Below are 19,922 nucleotides of genomic sequence, written 5' to 3'. Positions count from 1 at the left end.
TGATGAATGAGACCCTTTACAGCGTGAACTTTAGATGACATTTTACAGCAATCACTGAGTAGGAACACTTGACATCCAATAATACACTGAGAGCTATTGTGTCATGGTTTTTTCCCCCCACCGCATTCAAATAGCAATGTTTGGTTTTTTCACTTCACGGCAAACACTTCAAATTTCTGTTCATCTGCGTTCTAATTTGTGTGAGGGTTGAATGTAGGCCGGTAACATTTGCTATTTGTGGAAGAAAGTGGGTAATAATTCTTACAATAATCAAACTCGTGACATTGTTGTCAGTGGCAAATCTAATAAAGAAAAGTTCAGTGACGTAAATTTGGGTACATATTTCGTTTATCATCCATCATGGGTTGCAATTACTGAATAAATCATCACGGAAAATGTTAGCATGATGGCTTTAAACATTTGTCAGTGGCGAAAATTATCTTAATTCTTGACATCACAATCATATCCCTAGATGTAATTTGGCACGTTTTGAGTGTTTGATCTTATTAGAGCTCTACATTAGGAAATCGATACCTTGGGGTGCCCTTCAAGTGTTGCCTGCCACTGTTTTGCTACGACGACTGTTTGTCAAAGGTATAAAAGACACTTACAGAAAGATTTGCAGAATGACTTGACGGTAATTTATGATAATTTATGGTGCTTAATCTAGAAAGTAACATTTCATTTCCATGGCTGTAAAAAGAGCATACAGACACAGCACAATTTTCACCCCCTGCTGTTTTTGACATCATCAATTTGCCTTGAAAGGTTTAATGCTTGTGACTAATGTAAATTCTGATTTTCTTTCTTCAAATAATTTTTTTTTATTTGTCATACTTTAAAATTTTTTGTTTAAAATATCATTTCATCATTCCTGATATTTTTACATTTTTAGCCGCCTCTCTCACAGGGTTTTGTGTCTGTTGTTATTTTATTCGTGATGAAAAAACATAGATGGAAGCAACCAGTAGCTATTTTATTTTTGCCATCCATACAAAGAATTTCACATAGGCTGTCATTTTTTGTCAAGTAACGATTGGATACAGTGGGCTGATTTTCATGACGAATGATCTTCCCTGTAACGCTATACAGCATACACTTGACCTGATGCAAGTTTAGGCAAAACATCGCACTTGGAAAGTATGACTAGGGCTGAACTACTGTGGCAAAAACAGTGCCTTTTTTGTTGTGGCAATCACAGTCTGATTTCTTGCTAGTAATTAGAACTTCAAGTTCAAGTCTGTACTGGCCACCAAAATTTTCAAAGGAACCTTGACGAGGAAAATATGCACTTTATATCAAAGAAGAACGCTTTCTTTTAAATGAAAATTTTTCGTAAATCTGACAATATCTTCAGACATTTATAAGAACTTAGCAACAACAGAGACACAGCACACCGGTACCACATTTGGAAAACCAAAATGAAAATAACTGTGTCGCTAATGGGCAACCATTGTCTGCGTCAACTCAGCTACATTTGAATAATCTCTTTCTTTGTAAAATTTAAGCTGCAAATATAGCGTTAAAACATTATGGGGAGGGGGCAATTTAGACAGGATTTGGTGGCTATGACAATATTTTTTTTCTTCTCTTCCGATTCTCTCTGACAGGCACTCAGGAAATAAATTGCCATGATTTAAGACATTAGGAAGCGATGCTTGCGTGAGTTGACTATCAACACATCTATAGACTGTGACACCGGTAAGAATACAATGAAACTTGATATGAACTCAAAGTTGATTTTTTATCCATGTTTCTTTGATCTGTGAGACACTTCCATATCTTTGAGACACTTTGGAAAATTTTTCTGATCTCTGAGACGATGTTGAAGATATGCGGGAAGTGGAAACCGGACACCACTGTGGCGAATGTGGATGGTACGTCACGAACTCAAGGGAAACCAAACGACATATTCCCCTTTTTGCAAATTGACTATCGTGAGATTGACATTGACTATGACTGTGAAATGATGACAATATCCATGCGCTCTGATTTCATCGGGAATCACTTTGTGAAGTTCCAACTCCAAGAGGAATTCGAAGCCCCAAACATATCAGGAGGGCTGGACACATTTGTGGCCACGATAGAAGGGGACACCCTCCACTTGAAGCCCGCGGAGTGCCATCCACGAAGTCAGATGCGTTCGTATCAGGTAGTCAATGACAAGCTCATTGTGTCTGTCACTGTTGGCAAGACTGCAGCTAAGAAATACTTCATGCGGGCGTCGGAGAGCACATCGCAAATAATGTCATGATTCTCTGTGACAAGTGACAAAATTGGTGATTTGCTGCTACCGGCATGGCAAAATCATTCATGAGATTTCAGCCGGTTGCCTGATCATTTGTCATGACCCATGACCTCGCTACTTCAGTATCAAGAACGGACATGTGTTATGAGAGATTTACAGCAGTCCAGATGTTTATCATTGCTGTGACATTTTTCATCATTCTATTGAGTATAGACAAGAATTTACATGGTGCAATATCAGCACTTTGTTTGTTAATACATGGTAATACTGACTAAAATTTCAAGTAACTTAGCTTTTTGCTTAATGTGTTAAAAATTATGTTCTGAGTATACATTTTTAAGCCATATCAATAAGCAAGATTCAACTCCTAACTATAATGTTTGCAGAGTTGATACAGACATAATCTTTTTTTCCCTTTTTGAACTCAAAATATATACATGCATTGGACTCAAGTACAGTCTGCCAAAAAACAACTCCCAAAACTGAGGGGCAATGCAACTTCACAAAACATACAGTAGTTTCTAGAATTTCAGTAGAGTGTAGTTATTGTTGTTATCAATATTAGTATCGGTATTTCTGTATTGTGTAGAGAATTCACAGACATTTTCAATTAGGCTTTTTGCGGCACTAATGTACCGATTTGAAAGACATTCCACTCAGATCCAATTTCTGATCGTGTTGCTGACAACAGTTCTGATGAATAGCTTTGACCTGATTTGGGGAGAAATACTGAAAACCACTTCACAATGGTGTCTCAGAGCAGCAATGGCAAGCAATGGTGAACAATCCCCATAGCGGTTACTGGTATTTTTAAAACGCCCCTATGTGTGGGAAATTACCGTAAGTGAAATACGTTTCACAAAATATTTACCAAGAGAACAAACAGCGGAGATCTTCAGCCAATAACTATTGTTGAAAGATATACTGTACATGTATATCAATATAATAGCCATTTAAGGGACACTAGACTTTTGATATTTTGTTCTACAAAACAGATGCATTTTCATAATCTTCCTGTGAAAGTATTGTGAAGCATTAACCTGGCAAACATATTGTGTTAGTGCAATACTGTTGTGTTCAAATGAACTTTAATCCAGACTAGAATTAATCTCACAACAGTAAAATAGGACATACAAGCAATGTTGACAAGCTATAACCACCTGGCATTTCAACATGACTTGAGACTAGTGCATGAAAAACATCATGATAGCATTTTACAAACAGACCCAAAATAACTGTGCTCATATCAAAAGTTCCGGCTTATAGGGCTTTTAAGATTGTTGGCTTTAGTCACAAGCCCCCAGGTACAGGGTGTGACCTGAGGGACATGAAAATGTATCATTTGATAACGAATTATTATTACATTTACGTATCTAAAAACAAAATTAATTCATACACTTTGCATAAATTAATACTGTTATGTCTGCTTCCAGTATCATCAGATGGACCATTTAATATTTCTCTCCATGCAGAAGTTTCAACATTTGGAAAATTGCCAATGTTAACACACAGTCCACACAAAATGAACAATATGCTGATACACATTATCAAGACAAAATGCCTTTATCTCAAACTTTGTTATCTTTTCAGTACAACATCACTGCATCGGGGAATAAGACAAGTTGCACTGATAATGTCCGTCTCTTTATATTAGTGACTCAGTCTGTTCTCTACAATTCACTTTGTCTCTCTCCAACAATTACTTGTACTGTGTATGTAAATTTTGCAAACAGATCTGAGTAGTCCGATGTGAATTTCAATGTCTCTGAGCTGTCAGTATTACACAGAAACACAAACCTTTGACTGCTGGACCTAGATCTAGTTGCTAATTGATCAATTCCTTGTATTGGAGAACTTCAGAAATAAAAAAAAACTTTTTTTCAGACAGCGACACAAATCGAGAGCACAGTAACATTATTAAAGAAAGAGACCCTGCATAATAACAAGTAGTGACCAGATGCAACTGAGGATAAAACTAATTTATCACACTGAGGTTGGTTGAGTGTGTATATTAGCCCTCTGAGTGCCATATTTTTCCCTCCAAACTTTGTAAATTTTTGTATAATTTTTCTGTAATTTTTGTAATAGATTTGGATTGAATTGACATGATATCCTATTGGCTTCAGTTTTTTATCATAATTTCTGAGACAATGTGAAAGAAATGGTTTGATTTTCATTTTTTACAAAGGTGACAAAAATTGACGTTAATTGGCACTCAAAGGGTTAAAGAAAGGAAAACAGGGAAATTATAACTATTATAGTATGCTATGTTGCGGAACTTTCAAATTCTACACATTTATACAATTGTGACAGCTACAAGTATACCATTTGATGATTGTTCAAGTTTAGTCTACTTTGCCCTTTCCCCCTTAGGCTAGGCTGATTCTCAGTAATTTGTATTCTGATACAATTACACTGTATACACTTCTGCATTCCTAACTGACATGAAAATTTTAAGTTTCGACAGACACTGTATGTGGCTTGAAAATATCACCTTCTATAAAAAACAAATAACGTGAACAAACAACCAACTATAACATGCTTGATGTGGGGAGACCTCACCGCAATATACAATTTCTAGGCATGTCTTTTATCCTGTGTAGGACAAAACTGTAATGACACATATTAAACAGACCACAGAAGCATACTTGAGACTACTGGTAGTTACACATTAACCGATAACACAAGAATAGCATGACCGAGTAGACAGCATTGCTGGCATTCACGTGTGGTCAGATTTGTACCTGTCAATAATTCACAGAACTGAGCTTGGGGCATTATCACGTCACATCCTATTCCAGTCCGTTCCACACATTTCAGAGGCCTGTGAAGGCCATATATACCTGCTGGCCGACACTGCCACGGGTGAAGACATAAACTTTAATTCAGGTAAGAGATTTGTGAAATTATACTAGAAAATGCTTCATGGTGCTGTCTTGCCATGTGCCCTGATATGGGGTCTCATCATATTTTGCCGTCTTTATTGGATGTGTGTTGGCATGAGTAAATCAAAATGTATTGTCGAATATGCACAAATTACACTTTCACAAAACTTTTCTCTGTTTCCTCAAATGTCCGACTAATTGCACTGCAATCCAAAAGCCTTTTTTGTACAAATGTATGAAAATTTTTTTATAGCATACATGCTAAGAAAATGACACAGAGGCTATTGCATGTAGACTTTACACACACCAAGCACACAGCTCATTTAATACTACGGAAACCATATCAGCAGATCCACCATTGACTAAATCAGACAATCTCTACAATCAAATTCTTGTGGTATGGTGGCATTGTCGCTATCTTATCATTCGCTAACATTTGCCTGAATAACAGATTAGAGCTATGATGTGGCTCTTTTTCAACATGCTGTGGAAAAGGCACACTGAACTTTTACCCACTGCTACCGCGCTTAGGCTATGCCGACGACCTGTTCTGTGACCGTTAGGCAGTATTTTGAATGAAGTAACTTTAACATGCAGTATGTGTGTTAGCTGCAGTTGCAAGTATGGCACAGAGTGGTGCAATCATTGGGTGATGCAAGATTTTTGCAGGTCTGCGTCTACTAATTTAAGGTCATATCACTTAATGTCTTTGTCTGGTTGATGTCAAATCCATTCCCCCTTCACACATGATAATTTGAATTCTATTTTACTGGTATGATATGTGATTAATGGACTTAATGATTGGTGATGCCCACTTTTTACATCTTCCATTGTTTTGTTGCTCATGAACAGCACAAGAAAGAAAATTAGAAGAAAATATAACATTTTACTGTCCAGGTCTTTTCAGTGTTGTGATTACAATTTATTACCGGCATTCTCAAAACTGCACAGCCAACTGCAAGATTTCATTCATTGTGACATAACAAGACAGGTGTCATCATTTGTCTTGTGTATTAGAAAATGGTTGACCTACAATGTGACCTTGAGATCAGTTCAATGTACTTTTTTCAGGTGACTTTAAATGACCAGAGAGCTCATCACAATAACAACTGTTTGGCTCGTTTTCATTATCAGTGCTGAGAAAACTCAAATACGCTTTTTTATGATCTGATAGAAAAGCAACTATTTGATGCATGTGCAAAGAGTTGGCAATACAGCTGTATCACAGTCATTCTTGTTATTGTACATGTCTTGCATAGCATTGTTGAGTAGAAAAGTTGCATGTCGTATTCATTTGTAAGGAAGTGAAAAAATGCACTGTCCGATTTCATAAACAACAAACAAACATTTTAAACTGTATATATTGTTTTACTCAGATCATGTAACCTTCAAACAATTCGGCTTACTCATGGACAGCTATCATGGGTGACAGATTGTTTGTCATGAATAGAATTGATAATCAAATCGACACATGACTGTTATTGTGTTACTTGGTGATGAGCGGTAAATTGTTTGTTAACAGAAGTCAAAATAAAGGAAAATCACAATACTCAGTTCCCATGCTCAAGGTTAAAATCCTCCTATCAGACAATGGGTCCGTACATGCACAATGCAAAGCAACATGTACTGATCTGCCTGTGTGTTCTGTGATGACCTTATAAGCAAACATTTGTTGGAGAAAAGATATCCACTCAACACATTGTGTATTACAAATCACGTTCTGCATTGTCTAGTGTGACCTCAACCATATCATGAAGATAATGGCTTTTCAAGTAAGAAAATGTCAGATATCTATTTATAAGGTCATTTTGCACACTTTCCTATGGAGATTTAATTTCCTGCCATCTTCAGAAATTGATATTAGAGAGTTGATGTTCTCAAGGATGACATTGTGCCTTGACGGGCTCTACTGTGAGAAGTCAGGCAGCTTATACAACGTATCTGTAGTCTGGCTTTTGTGTTTGTGACGCGATCTGACTGACTGTCTGTGTCTCTGTGTTGCTTAGATTGAAGAAGAAACAGTGTGGTACAATGGCACCGAGATTTGCCGGAATATGGAGAGTTGAATCTGCAGAGGATCTGGAGCTGCTCTACGAGGCCATGGGTCTTGACGACGCCGTCATCGACCGAGTCCTGGAAGACCACCCTACCATTGAAATACGGCAACATGGCGACTACTTCTATATCAAAAACGTCACCAAAGTCACCGGAATCATAGAAGCTTCCTTCAAGGTGGGAGAGATCTACGAGCTGCCCACGATTTCGGGCAAGAAAGTGAGGAACAAGACCGACTGGGTCGGCGGAGGAAAGAAACTGCAGATAAGGCCAATCGGCGGGAAGAAAGAAGACCCTGCTAGTGTGTATGAGCTGGATGGAGACAAGATGATAGTGACATTGTATGCACTCGGTGTGTCCGCAAGAAGGACTTTTGTCAAAGTACCCGACAGTTAACCATACACATATACTATTAATAGAGACTTTTTATACATATAGATTGTATTATTTTGATACTGAAACTTGAGAACTAAAAAAAATCAAATATAAAAAAGATTTTGCCTTTGTAGGCGTTTTCCTGAAGTAGAGTAAGTTTGTAAATTTTGTTACGTTAAAACTGAGATTTCCAAACACTGTCTTGACATAAGTTAAAGGATTTGGAAATGAGGTACATGTACATAGAAAAATTTCAAAATTTAAGTGTACAGCTATAATACCATCTTATACCACCATTGCAAGGTCTTGGACTCTGGGCCATGGATACAGAAATTTATCAAGATGTAAATGCATGAAAAAAAAAATGAATTTCACTATCCTTGCAATTGATACTTAAGACCATTAGTGACGTCTTACAGGCAGTTGTTCACAAAGCAAGGTGTAATTTTCCCAAAACTATTGTCATACAAGCTTCACAACACTGTAGAACTATCAAATCTGCCATTAATTAGACAAAGTAAATGCTGACTTACCATGTTTTGACTCATAATTTTTTGAGTGCCGATGCATTTTACTATCGAGGGAAATCCGCCAAACTTTCGTATACATGTCTGGTCCTGGTGGGAAAACAGAGAGAAAAAGAGAAAAAAAATTACTGAACAAGTATTTTATAAAATTCTTTTCTTTGACCTTTCACCTGAGATTTTGTATGCCTTTCAGATTTGTACTAACAGCATCTCTGATGATTTTTTTAATTTAGAAATTTGAAACTGTCTTGAGGGCTGGTCCCCTGATTCTGTTTTTCTGTACTATTTCAATATCATTAAAGCAACTGATGAAAACATCCAAATAAAAGCTACAATGGCTCTCTGAATCTCGCTTTGAATCATTTGTCTATCATGATTTTTTTTCACCTGAAGAGTCGATATGTAAAAAGATGGTGACTGGGATGATTGAAGTGTAAACACAGACAGTGTTCTGCATTAATTACTGGTAATCTAAGGAGCTGTTAGGGTTAGGGATAGAGTACGAAAGCTGGAGTCCCTAAAGGAAAACTCCTTAAGTATGTATTAAAGGTATGTGTCTATGAATATTCACTTGTGCCGTATTTCATAACTTGGTATAATCTAACCACATTTCTACTGCAAAAGTTTGGGGACGTGATCAGAGTTGACAGTGAATTGAGTACATCAGCAAAGAGGCAGTGACATGGGTGTAGTCAGTTTATACACGTACATGTCAATGCTGAAAGAGCTACGTTGAGGTATCATTACATTTCTAAACAACAACAAAAACAATAATAAAGCATATACATTCCTAATGTACAGACTTGTTGAAGAGTTTGGTATTTGGCGTTTTCGCTTCATAATGAGGATTCAACAAGAAATGCAAATAGTGACGCAAAATGCTAGACAGCATTTCAAAGGTCATTGCTATTGTCCCATTTAAACTCCACCTTGTAGCAACGGTACAAGTTCACCCCACAAGTGAAGTTGTAAAGAAGAGACAGTTGTGTTCACATAGAGACAGACTGTCCAAGAATAAATGTATACTAGAATTATAGCTAGGCAAGAATACGCAAACTTGGACGTTCCAGGTCCTTTGTCAACTTGTCGGTGACAACCAGACAGTATTGACCCCTGGCATTTTGCCACTGACGCGAGTGTCCATTAATGGATAACACTCTTCAATTTGAATCCAAATGGATGGGCAAAATCTTAATGGCAATGCCTATCCGATAAATTGATGAAATCAACTTTGACCTTTCACTTCCACTACTCTGCAACTTTGTAGTACGACTGAAAATAACGCTATGTGACTGTGGGTATATTGAACCTGAACATGAGCAGATGACCAATGCTATTACAGATATCAAAGTATAGATACATATCAAATATCAAAATTGATGACGAGTAGTGATGTCATACTCATTTCAACTCCTGACCTCAACAAATGCAATCAATGGAAATCTGCCACATTTATTGACCACCTTAGACTTTTATGACTCACTTAGGTGGCAAAATTGTATTTGAGGTAAGGTACCGAGAATTTTCCCTTTCATCAAGGAAAAGCTCCATTGGCTGTAATCTTTTCTGTGATTTTCCATTCATTTGGGTCTGTCGGTAAAAAAACATTTTCTATTATTCTACTATCCTGACCATGGGGAAATGCCAAATGTTCAAATTTTGGAATACAACCTGAATGTCTTTGTGTCCACCCCTACCCCCTAGCATGAGAATTCTATTCCTGACTAGAGTTACCTGTTGGCAGGGATGATACTGTGTCTTTCAACCTACTTTGGAGAGCAGAATGAAAAAATCTCAAATATGTGTTTACAATAAAAATAATGGTATTGATAATAAAAGTTACAGATATTTCCTTTAATAAAGAGACCAGATTAAAAATTCTCCCACACAGGAACAGAGACGCATAAAAAAAGAAATAACGCTTTACCTGTGTCCGAAACACTCTGATGAATTTATCTAACGATGAGGTAACTAGCTGCCCGTTCTTTTTCTTGGTGAAGCAGATGTCAGTCACTGAACTCTCGTGACCTTCAAAGCAGCCAACCCGTTGTCCATTCTGAAACAAAACAATATCCAATAACTTCCTAAACTGATGCTGGAATGAAAAAGTTGCATGGTAATGCCGTGCAGGAGGGGGCTCACAAATAACAAGTTATGAATACGAAACAACTTATTGGGAAAATGTTGGGCAAGTTCCAGCATGAGTTAAGAGGTGGACATACCGGTATCTGTGGTAAGTCAATGATGAAAGTTTTGATAAACCAAACACATATTATACCCTTGGTATGGATTGTAGGGTTCTCCAATAAGGAATTTTGAAAACTTAGCTACCCGTCTGGAGTTTTTAAAGCAATCTATGCATATGTTAATAACCAAACATGAGAATATATTTTCATGACAAAAGAATATGCAAATTGTTATGTAAATTTATCACCCCTGTATTTTTCCCCAGCTGTGAAGAACACCAGATTGAGACATACATATGTTATTATGTAACAATCTATATCACATGTCATCTTTCTTCCCTATCATGAGTTGGAATACTTGAACACTTCTAGTTGAAGGTATACAGTCACCTGTAATCCAAATATGCCCATATATGGTCAAACGGGCATTCCTTGGAACTCAAAATGCCCATGCGAGGGTGCTGTTTTTAAAAAGGGGCCACCTACTTAAAATCTGTGATTGGTTAGATCTTCTCTTTCCACGGTAACTGTGGCAAAATTGAACAGGTAACAGTATACCTTTAACATATGACTGATGATTCAAATTTTTTGTAGAATGATATTACCAAGCAGGTGTGGGCTGCAATGCAGTGGGGGAATGTTCCCAACCTGTATGTAGAACTTTAAAGGTATACTGTCACCTGTTCCAATTTTGCTACAGTTACCATGGAAAGAGAAAATCTAACCAACCACAGATTTTAGGCAGGTGGCAGCTTTTTAAAAACAGCGCCCTCTCATGGGCATTTAGAATACTAAGGAACACCCCTTTGACCATATATGGGCATATTTAGATTACAGGTGACTGTATACCCTTAAATAGTTTTCATCAGTCATTCTCTTTCCCTTGGTTTATCGCTGGATGAATTACAAGCGATGGTGGGAAAGATTAATCACGGCTTGACGTGCATAGAAGTGATACATGGCATGGTGTAGCTTGCAAAATTGTGGCTTTACAAAATTGTTGTTTTTGACTTTATTTCCATTATGCTTTGGTTGTTGGCTTTGACACAAAGTTGATAGACAAGAGTAAAATTGCATAAAAATACCATTTTCATCCAGAGGCAGGTTCCAATATGGTGCAAATGTTAAATTTATAAGGATCAGATGGAGAAGAGAAACGACAGCGTGAAGGATGACTTATTTGCACTCAAAATGACTGCCAAATTGCAAGTGAATGCATCACATGGACAAGATACTACACGACTATGGAAAAACTGATGCCACAATCTTATGGCCATGTCTTTCACTATGAAAGCAGTGTCTAACCTTTCTGATCCTCCACCAACAAAATTGATATACATGCTATATTGCCTGTTATCGTGACAATAAGACATACACAGTACACACTTAAGTGACAAATATACATAGAATAAGTATGTTGATGAGATACTCATAAAGTGATAGACTTTACTGTTAGGTTACACAATTAGGGAACATTGCGGATTTCATTACTCCCAAGAATGTTGCAGTGTCACAAACTGGTGTCAGTCAAATCTCTTGCAGATTTAATTTTATAACCCTATCACATATAAGTGGCTACATGCAAATTTTTTGTGGGTGTTTCAAGTTTATACCGGTGTGAGTAGAAATGGAAAATAGGTTGAAATTTGAACATGAATAATATGCAAAACAGGTTTAAATTTGAACATGAATAGTATGCAACACGACACAGAAAAAGATTGTGGAAATTTTTGAAATATCTGCTGGTATATCCTTTGTGACAACTGCGAATAAATACATGAAATGACATAAGCCACACTTCTGCTTGGAGGAAAGTGTCACAAGATTGCCTCAAGTGGTCTTTTATCTATTGTACACACGAACAATAAGACTATAGATGTGTAAGAAGTTGCATGGTTAGTTGGTGACCGTACGAATAATATTTCTGATCTTAAAACAAGAGACCGAAACCTTCAAGTTGTGACATTACAGCTTACAGTGAGACATTTATACAGTGTTGACAGTAATAACAGGGAGAATATGAATGAAAAGCTTTCATTCCGGGATAAGTATCACCAAAGTACAACATTCACGAAATGAGGATATGGTTACAATTATGAAAAGACATTGTAATTACAGGACTCTAGAAAGCAGGTTATCGTTGCAACATGCGCATAGGATTATAATATTAAAAAGTGTAGCAATTTTACTGCAAGCACAGTAATGGCCTGGCTATAGTGATGACCTATGAACTCTTGACCCCAGAATTCCAGGTTAGTGAAGTGAGGAGAGGCACTACTGTGTCTGTAGTAAAACTTACACGGACATTGTGCGCCAATACAAAGGTATCGGCAGATCCACTATACACCACATATTTCATGACCTGTTGTGATAAAAGAAGCAAAGCATAGCCATCAGTAAGGGGGTTGAGGGCAGTAGTCAAGGACCTAACATGTCAATGCAACCCTTCTATCCCCAAAACATTGGTCTAACACTGTTGCTTTTCTGTTTGTGGTTGGATTCATTTAAGGCAGTATGCGCTTCAGAAGTGAAAGACTTAAAACTTTTCCTCAAATTTCATCAAGGAATTATTAACCATTCTCTTTCAAAATTAAGAATAAAAATCAGGGGTTCACGATGCAAATGTGGGTACTAGAGAAACAAATTACCCAAGATTTACTGATACCTGAAATTCAAAATATGGCCGCCATATTCCTGTGTTAACTCTATTGAGAAAAATAAATTTTTCGATTTTCGAATGAAACGTAATGTCATTACTGATCATTGAGTGAGCGTTAACAGATGAATACGGATTTGTATGAAATTCTATTATAAATGTAGGATTAAAATATTTCAATTTAAACATTTTGTCCTCTCCTCTTTTTCAAAATAAATATTGCCAAGGTGGTGGTATGGTTCGCTGCAAATGCATAGTGGAATTGCAGTTAGAACACTGTTCATCATACAGTTAATTTAACGTAAACTAAAAGGTAGACATGTCCAGTAACTAATAATATATCTTGGCATCTATTTGCCATTTTTGCTGTGAAGTGACCTGTTCACGAGGTAACTGCAATAAGCATGGTTTGACTGGACACTGGTATTATGCTCCTATAGAATAAATTTTGTCATGATGTACTTTACATTCAAATATGGTATGCAGGCCTACGGTTACTCTACCTTACTAACTGTGGCACACACAAATACAAGAGTTGCTAATTGCACAAGTCATCCACAGAGGGCGCTGCTGAAAGTTTGATGAAATTAATGATGGTATTGAAAACTGGTAGTTTTTAAAAGAATCATGAACATGTATAAATTTCTAGCGCATATGAAAGAGCAATTAGCATTCCATCTTTGGTGTCTGTCACATCAAAAATGTGAACACCATAGTTTCAGAGGAGCATTGTTCAATGTCACTTTCCAGAATTAAATTGACATATCTTGAGTAATTTCTTGTCATTATCAATTGTTTCCCAATGTTTAAATTTGTTGACTGACTGGAGCTCATGTACCTTGGTCCAATAACATACTCTTTTATGTCTGCAGTATGGGGCCAAGCTGAGTATGACAAACACAAAAATCACCTCTAAGCACCTCTAAACTGCATTGTTTTCCTGTTGTTTGCATGATTTTTTATCCTTCTATATTAACTCTGCCTGGTGCATATATATAAATATATATTAGCTTTGGTACCCGAAAGGCACGACGGCCACAGCATGCACATGGGCAGCCATCTTGCATCCTCTCTATATATGCTAATTTATCGAGTTATGTAAATCCAGTCATAGTCACAACGTACCCTGAATGTGTACACGTATTGTGTGTTGGTAGCAACTACGACACCAACGTACGCTAAAACTCAAACACGGAAGTAAAATGAGCACTGAGATCGCACATTTTGCCGTTAGTTTGATGTTTATCGTTACGAAAACTAATACCATTCGAAATGACTGAAACTTAAGTTGAGCAAAAACATGTGCTTCACCTTCATGCAGGTGACAGCTGAGTTGTGTCCCAATAAAGTGATGAGTTTGACGAGGTTTTCTGCATTGTGGACAGTGATGTCACAGTTAGAAGACGCTACCAGCACATAGTTGTTCTTGGTGCGACGGGGAGGAGCCGTTGCAATGCATGTCACTGCACGCGGATGGCATACGTTGAAACTCTGGCTGAATCTCTTGGACTGTTGAGAGAAAAAAACAGATGTGAATCTTTCAATAGTTTTGAGGGTGGATAAGAACTTACATGCAGTTCAAACTCAAGAGGGATGGCAATACACTGCCTGGATGTGTTCCTCGACAACAGAGGTGTGGATTAAATCTTTGATAATGATGCATCACCATTGAATATTCAATACTTTGCACAAACAAATGCTGTCATGTCACACTTCAAGCGTAAGATGTATAGAGACATACAGGGTGGAGAATTGGTGCCAAAAAGAAAAGAAAATAAAGAGTTATGTGTTTAAAATAAAAGATTATCTGTCAGTGTACAATCAAGAGTGACCCAGATGATGAATAAGTTTTGCAAAACCTTGATGTCATCGAGTGCTGTATAGCTGTCCATTTTAGATTGCAAGTGAAATGGTGTTGGCGATCATGAAACCTGTACATGTGCACCTTACATACGATCAGCAGGCTTCACTTAAATCTACAATATTATAGAGAGGAAGTAACTGCACATAGCTGCCTTGCTTGTGAACAGTGGCAAATCATTATTGAAAACAAACTCTATGTTACTGTTTAATCTCTTTCATGTGACTCCCTTTCACCATCCTTTCTGCCAGGCAGGGGAATTATTATGCTATCTGTGCAATTTTTATAGGATAATTTGAAATCATTACAGAATGATCCGAGTTAGGTGAAAAAATAATCTTTGAACAAGTCATCGTTGATGACACAGTCCCCACTTGTTAATAGGTACTTTGATTACAGGTCCTCAGAGAGGATAGAGTCCTCTTCATTAGGTCTGTGATAAAAATACTTTTGAATAAATTCGCTTGATACATGTCTGAGTTGTAGTTCAGGACATGAAAAAATGGTATAAAATGGCCACATGGTGGCCATATTGGATCGTATCACAAAACAAATCAATGTGCATATGTATGACTTAGGTCAATGTCCTTGTACCAACTTTGATTAAAATCGGTTGAGATATGCCTGAGTTATGGCTTTGTACATGAAAAAATCATAACAAAATGGCCGCACAGCAGCCATATTGAATCGTATCACAAAACAAATTAACGTGCATATGTATGACATTGGTCAATCTCCTTTTACCAACTTTGAATAAAATCGCTTGTTACATGTCTGAGTTATGGTCCTGGACATGAAAAAACGTAATAAAATGGCCACACGGCGGCCATATTGGATCGTATTACAAAACAAATCAATTTGCATGTGTATGACATAGGTCAATGTCCTTGTACCAATTTTGAATAAAATCGGTTGAGATATGCCTGAGTTATGGCTCTGTATATTAAAAAATCATAACAAATGGCCGCACAGCGGCCATATTGGATTGTATCACAAAACAAATTGATGTGCATGGCTATGACATTGATCAATGTCCTTGTACCAACTTTGAATAAAATCTGTTGAAACATGCCTGAGTAATGGCTCTGTACATGAAAAATCATAATAAAATGGCCGCCTGGCGGCCATATTGGATCGTATCACAAAACAAATTTACGTGTATATGTATGACATAGGTCAATGTCCTTGTACCAACTTTGAATAAAATCAGTTGAGATATGCCTGAGTTATGGCTCTGTACATGAAAAAATCGTAACAAAATGGCCGCACGGCAGCCATATTGGATCGTATCACAAAAAAAATTAAAGTGCATATCTATGACATTGGTCAATGTCCTTGTATCAACTTTGAATAAAATCAGTTGAAACATGCCTGAGTTATTGCTCTGTACATGAAAAAATCGTAATAAAATGGCCGCCTGGCAGCCATATTGGATCGTATCAGGAAACAAATCAATGTGCATCTGTATGACATATGATGTAATCCTTGAACCAAGTTTGAATGAAATCGCTGCAGGCGTCTCTGAGATATCTGCGTGAACGGACGGACGCACGGACGGACGCACGCACGCACGGACATGACCAAACCTATAAGTCCCCTCGGACGATGTCCGTGGGGACTAATAAATCATACAATACCTCGTAGTAGCTGAGTAATCCATTGGTGAATCCCACAAACAGCCTCTGGTCAACATGTATACATGAGATCTTGTCTTTTGATTTCACCCTGCGGGGCTCTTTCAACTTGGCCTATCGAAAACAAAAAAATCACAAGTCGATGCTTTACATGTAGTAGATGGTGCTCCTGAAAAAAAATATTTCCTCAAAATGTTGAAAATGAATGTTTTGAACAGCCCTTTTGTTTTAACTGAAACCTCAAAGAAGCAAAAGTATCACCAATGAGTAGCAATCAAGAGTGACTCTGGAGTGTTATATTGTACGATACAAGTTGAATTGGTAGGCAAGCCCAGCTGTATTGCAAGTAAGGTACATTGTACTTTTGACCTACCACTTTTTGGGGGCTTGTTTTGAAACTTCTGGAGCATAACCTAAAGCTTTCACTGGCTTGGTTTTGTGAAAATCAAGAATTCTATTTTTCTACATAGAGATAAGATAGGGATGGCAGCCATTTTGAATTTCAAATACCTGTACATATTGGGCGCTTTGTACCAAGCCTTGCACTGTGTCCCCAGATTGTCATTCTTGTTTGTTAAAGAGAATGCAGAATGGTTCAAAGTTTGCTTGAGAAAAATTCAAGTGTATTATTTTGAAGATGTGGACTACCTTAAATAATCAGTGTGTTCATGTTTGTCTACTATACATGTATGTAGAAAAGATATCATGACACAAGAACACAATTATCTGGATTTTCTGATCTGTTGGTAATTATTTTTGAAGAGCTTGCGCTCTTTGAACTTACGCTTTGTTTTGGTTTCTGGAAATATATGATGTGATCAAATTTTGTGAAACTGATCATCCTGTGTTGGCGGATAGGGCACCAGACTCCGTCAACCCTCTTTTTGTTGTAGTGATTATACATTTGGACGATCTCTCCGGTCTAAAAGGCAAAAAAAAAGGGAAATTAAGAAAAACTCCACCAATCATTAGAGCAGGAAGTGGGGAAATTGTTCGCAGGAGATGGCACCATTACCGGGTATTCATGTACCCAGTGCTATGTGAGTACGTTTGCATCATATTTTTGTACTTTCTGAAGATAAACGTGTGGCTGTCTAGAGTTATGGACATGCATGAATTAGTATAAATTAGAAGTGTGGTGGAAAACATGGTGTTGCGCGATTATAAGGAAGTTATAATGAAGTTGAGAATTTTTCAAAATGGTGTAAGGAAAACTATCTTGATTTGATTGTGAAAAAGACAAAGGAAATCGTTATTGATTTCAGGACAAAACCCACAGTTATTCCCAGTCTTTTGATAGATGATGTTACAGTAGACAGATTCACAACTTACAAATATTTAGTTACTATCTTAGACAACAAAACTCAATTTTAAAGCATACACTGATTACATTAACTCAAAGTGTCAGTCCAGGATTTATTGCCTTCAGAAGCTCAAATCACCCAATGTAAATTCAGCAATCTTAAAAAAGTTTTATCGCAGTTTTATAGACTCCATTTTAACATTTTAGGCTGGCTTGGTGGTTTAGTTTGTGCTGCAAAAGCATTCTAGGTAAAATCGAGAATGTACAATGTATGTAGCAAGGTTGCTGATGGAAGACAGTCAAAACTTGGTGATGCATCAAAAAGAACGCAAATGCTATTATAAATGATAAAAATCACATCTTGTAAGTATATTTCATGAGAACCTGCCATCAGGCCGTTGTTAATGGGTTCCAAAGTGTAGAGCCGTGAAAACTCAGCTGAGTTTTATTCTGAATTCCATTTCAATTTTAAACAAGTCAAACTAGGGTAATGCCATGTTATTCTTACTGTGCGTGTATAATGCTATGTTATGTTGTATAATTTTTGTGCTGTACTGTGTGTTTGGTGTAAGAAGCACAATGTGAATTTCTCTATAGGGAATAATAAAGTTTTCTGAATCTGAATCTGAATCTGAATCTGAAAGTTTGTTTGCATTGCCTGCTGCATTAAGAAATGAGATAGAGCAGAACCCTACCATGAAGGAGGGGTAGTAGAAAATCTTCACATTGTACATACATGTAGTTCTGAGTTTCCCATGTAATTACATTACTGACACAATTAAGCAGATTGGATATCTCACGTCTGATAGACAGTGTGAGGTCTCTTACCTCCATACACCACTTCCTTATGGTTCCATCTGCTGATGATGTAAACAGAAACGGATAATTTACTTGCATGCTGGTAATTTCATCCAGGTGGAAACCCTTGAACAGGCCAACCGGAGGTTTTCTTTTCTTTTTGCCGGTTTGCACTCCCTGCGGCTGGGTTACGTCAGTACTTTTGCTTTGCGATGGCGTTTCTTCGACTGTCATTTTGGCTGTCTTTGCAGCTTCCTTGGCCTGCAGTCTAGTCGTCCTTTTGGACTGATCAAGAGACGACTCGGTCTCAGCTTCCGTTGCTGCGGTCTCAACACTCAGGACTGGGTCACTGTCGACAGGCTCTTGGTGAACTGCTGACTCAGGGCTGATGCTGTTATCAGCTGTGCTAGAGTCTTCCTTTGTAACAAGGCCCCTCTGGTTCAACACCTGTAGCCGGAGTTTGTTCCTGATTGAGGGTGAGACTTGCAACTTCTCTCTATTGAGAGTTTGATGCAAAATAAAACACAAGATTATTAGGGGCATTAAAAAAATAGATGACTAGATTGTCAAAAGGTGAACTCAGTTGGATTATGAAATTATTATGTGTGTACAGTTTAAACTAATTTCTTTTAAGATAAGAGAAAAAGCCAAACTTTGCTTGATTCTCATTTCAACTTCATACTTTTGACATCCTATGTTACACACTGGGTACATGCATTATATAATTTAAGGCCATACTGAAGGATTCAAAGCGTGCGTTTGTTGCTATCGCTGGCAACGTTTCAAACGTGCACTTTTGCACATGCAAAATCTTACCATTCCGTTGTTTTCTATGGATTTTTGACTCCCGGTATTTTGAAAATGCTCAAAATCTTTCAACGTTCTCAATTGTAAACCAATTTAGCTGACTTTTGGTAGGATTATTGAAGTCATACATGAGAATATAGATAAGAATGGGTTTCTAAAAATTCTGGACCGTTTATGAGATATCACTGTAAAACCCTTCAAAATTTCACAAAATGACACAGTAGATATTTTCCTGTTAAAAATCCATGCTAGGGGCTAAAAACAGATATCTCATGTTATACATTCTGAAATTTTGAAAATTTCGTGCAAATTTGTAGGAGCTGAAACATTTTACAGTAGAAAGTGAAAATTTGCATATGTGTGACGTCACTGACCAACCTCGCGACAAACGTGCGTCTTTTGGAATTGTATGGTTCTGTAAATCTTTATTAAGCAAAGAAAACCATGAAAACTTTGTATTTTGATTGATTTTGGAAATTACCCTTAGCAACCGTTGCTTAGCAATTTAGATCCTTCGGTATCACCTTAAAAACATTAGAATCATATTTTAATGTCTAACTTGGTCACTGTCAAAAACTATAACGACT

At 37.3% G+C, this 19,922-nt stretch overlaps 2 protein-coding genes across 3 annotated transcripts in view; one reads left to right on the top strand and one right to left on the bottom strand.

Annotated features, from left to right (window-relative positions):
- LOC139149722 (zinc finger protein 106-like) overlaps positions 1–19,922 on the bottom strand; it is a 37,081-nt gene that overhangs the window by 6,560 nt on the left and 10,599 nt on the right. Inside the window, exons 8-14 of one of the 2 annotated variants that reach the window (XM_070721657.1) lie at positions 18,559–19,024; positions 17,212–17,349; positions 16,431–16,541; positions 14,244–14,441; positions 12,576–12,638; positions 10,018–10,146; positions 8,097–8,180 (exon numbers count right to left, since the gene is read on the bottom strand). In XM_070721657.1, the coding sequence (XP_070577758.1) occupies positions 8,097–8,180; positions 10,018–10,146; positions 12,576–12,638; positions 14,244–14,441; positions 16,431–16,541; positions 17,212–17,349; positions 18,559–19,024 (1,189 nt within the window). The remainder of the gene's footprint in view (positions 1–8,096; positions 8,181–10,017; positions 10,147–12,575; positions 12,639–14,243; positions 14,442–16,430; positions 16,542–17,211; positions 17,350–18,558; positions 19,025–19,922) is intronic. The other variant, XM_070721658.1, reaches the window with a different exon arrangement.
- Positions 4,336–8,437, top strand: LOC139149730 (cellular retinoic acid-binding protein 1-like). The gene has a single exon (XM_070721682.1). It carries the CDS (start codon positions 7,165–7,167, stop codon positions 7,582–7,584), a length of 420 nt encoding a protein of 139 aa, XP_070577783.1. The 5' UTR covers positions 4,336–7,164; the 3' UTR covers positions 7,585–8,437.

Source organism: Ptychodera flava, chromosome 14 (assembly GCF_041260155.1).
Source record: "Ptychodera flava strain L36383 chromosome 14, AS_Pfla_20210202, whole genome shotgun sequence".
NCBI classification, from domain to species: Eukaryota; Metazoa; Hemichordata; class Enteropneusta; family Ptychoderidae; genus Ptychodera; species Ptychodera flava.
The sequence above is the reverse complement of the archived record's forward strand: the minus strand, read 5'-3'. Positions and strand labels throughout refer to the sequence as shown.

Excerpts from the sequence above, each read along its gene's own strand:
- LOC139149730 (XM_070721682.1), top strand. The coding sequence starts at position 7,165 with ATGGCACCGAGATTTGCCGGAATATGGAGAGTTGAATCTGCAGAGGAT.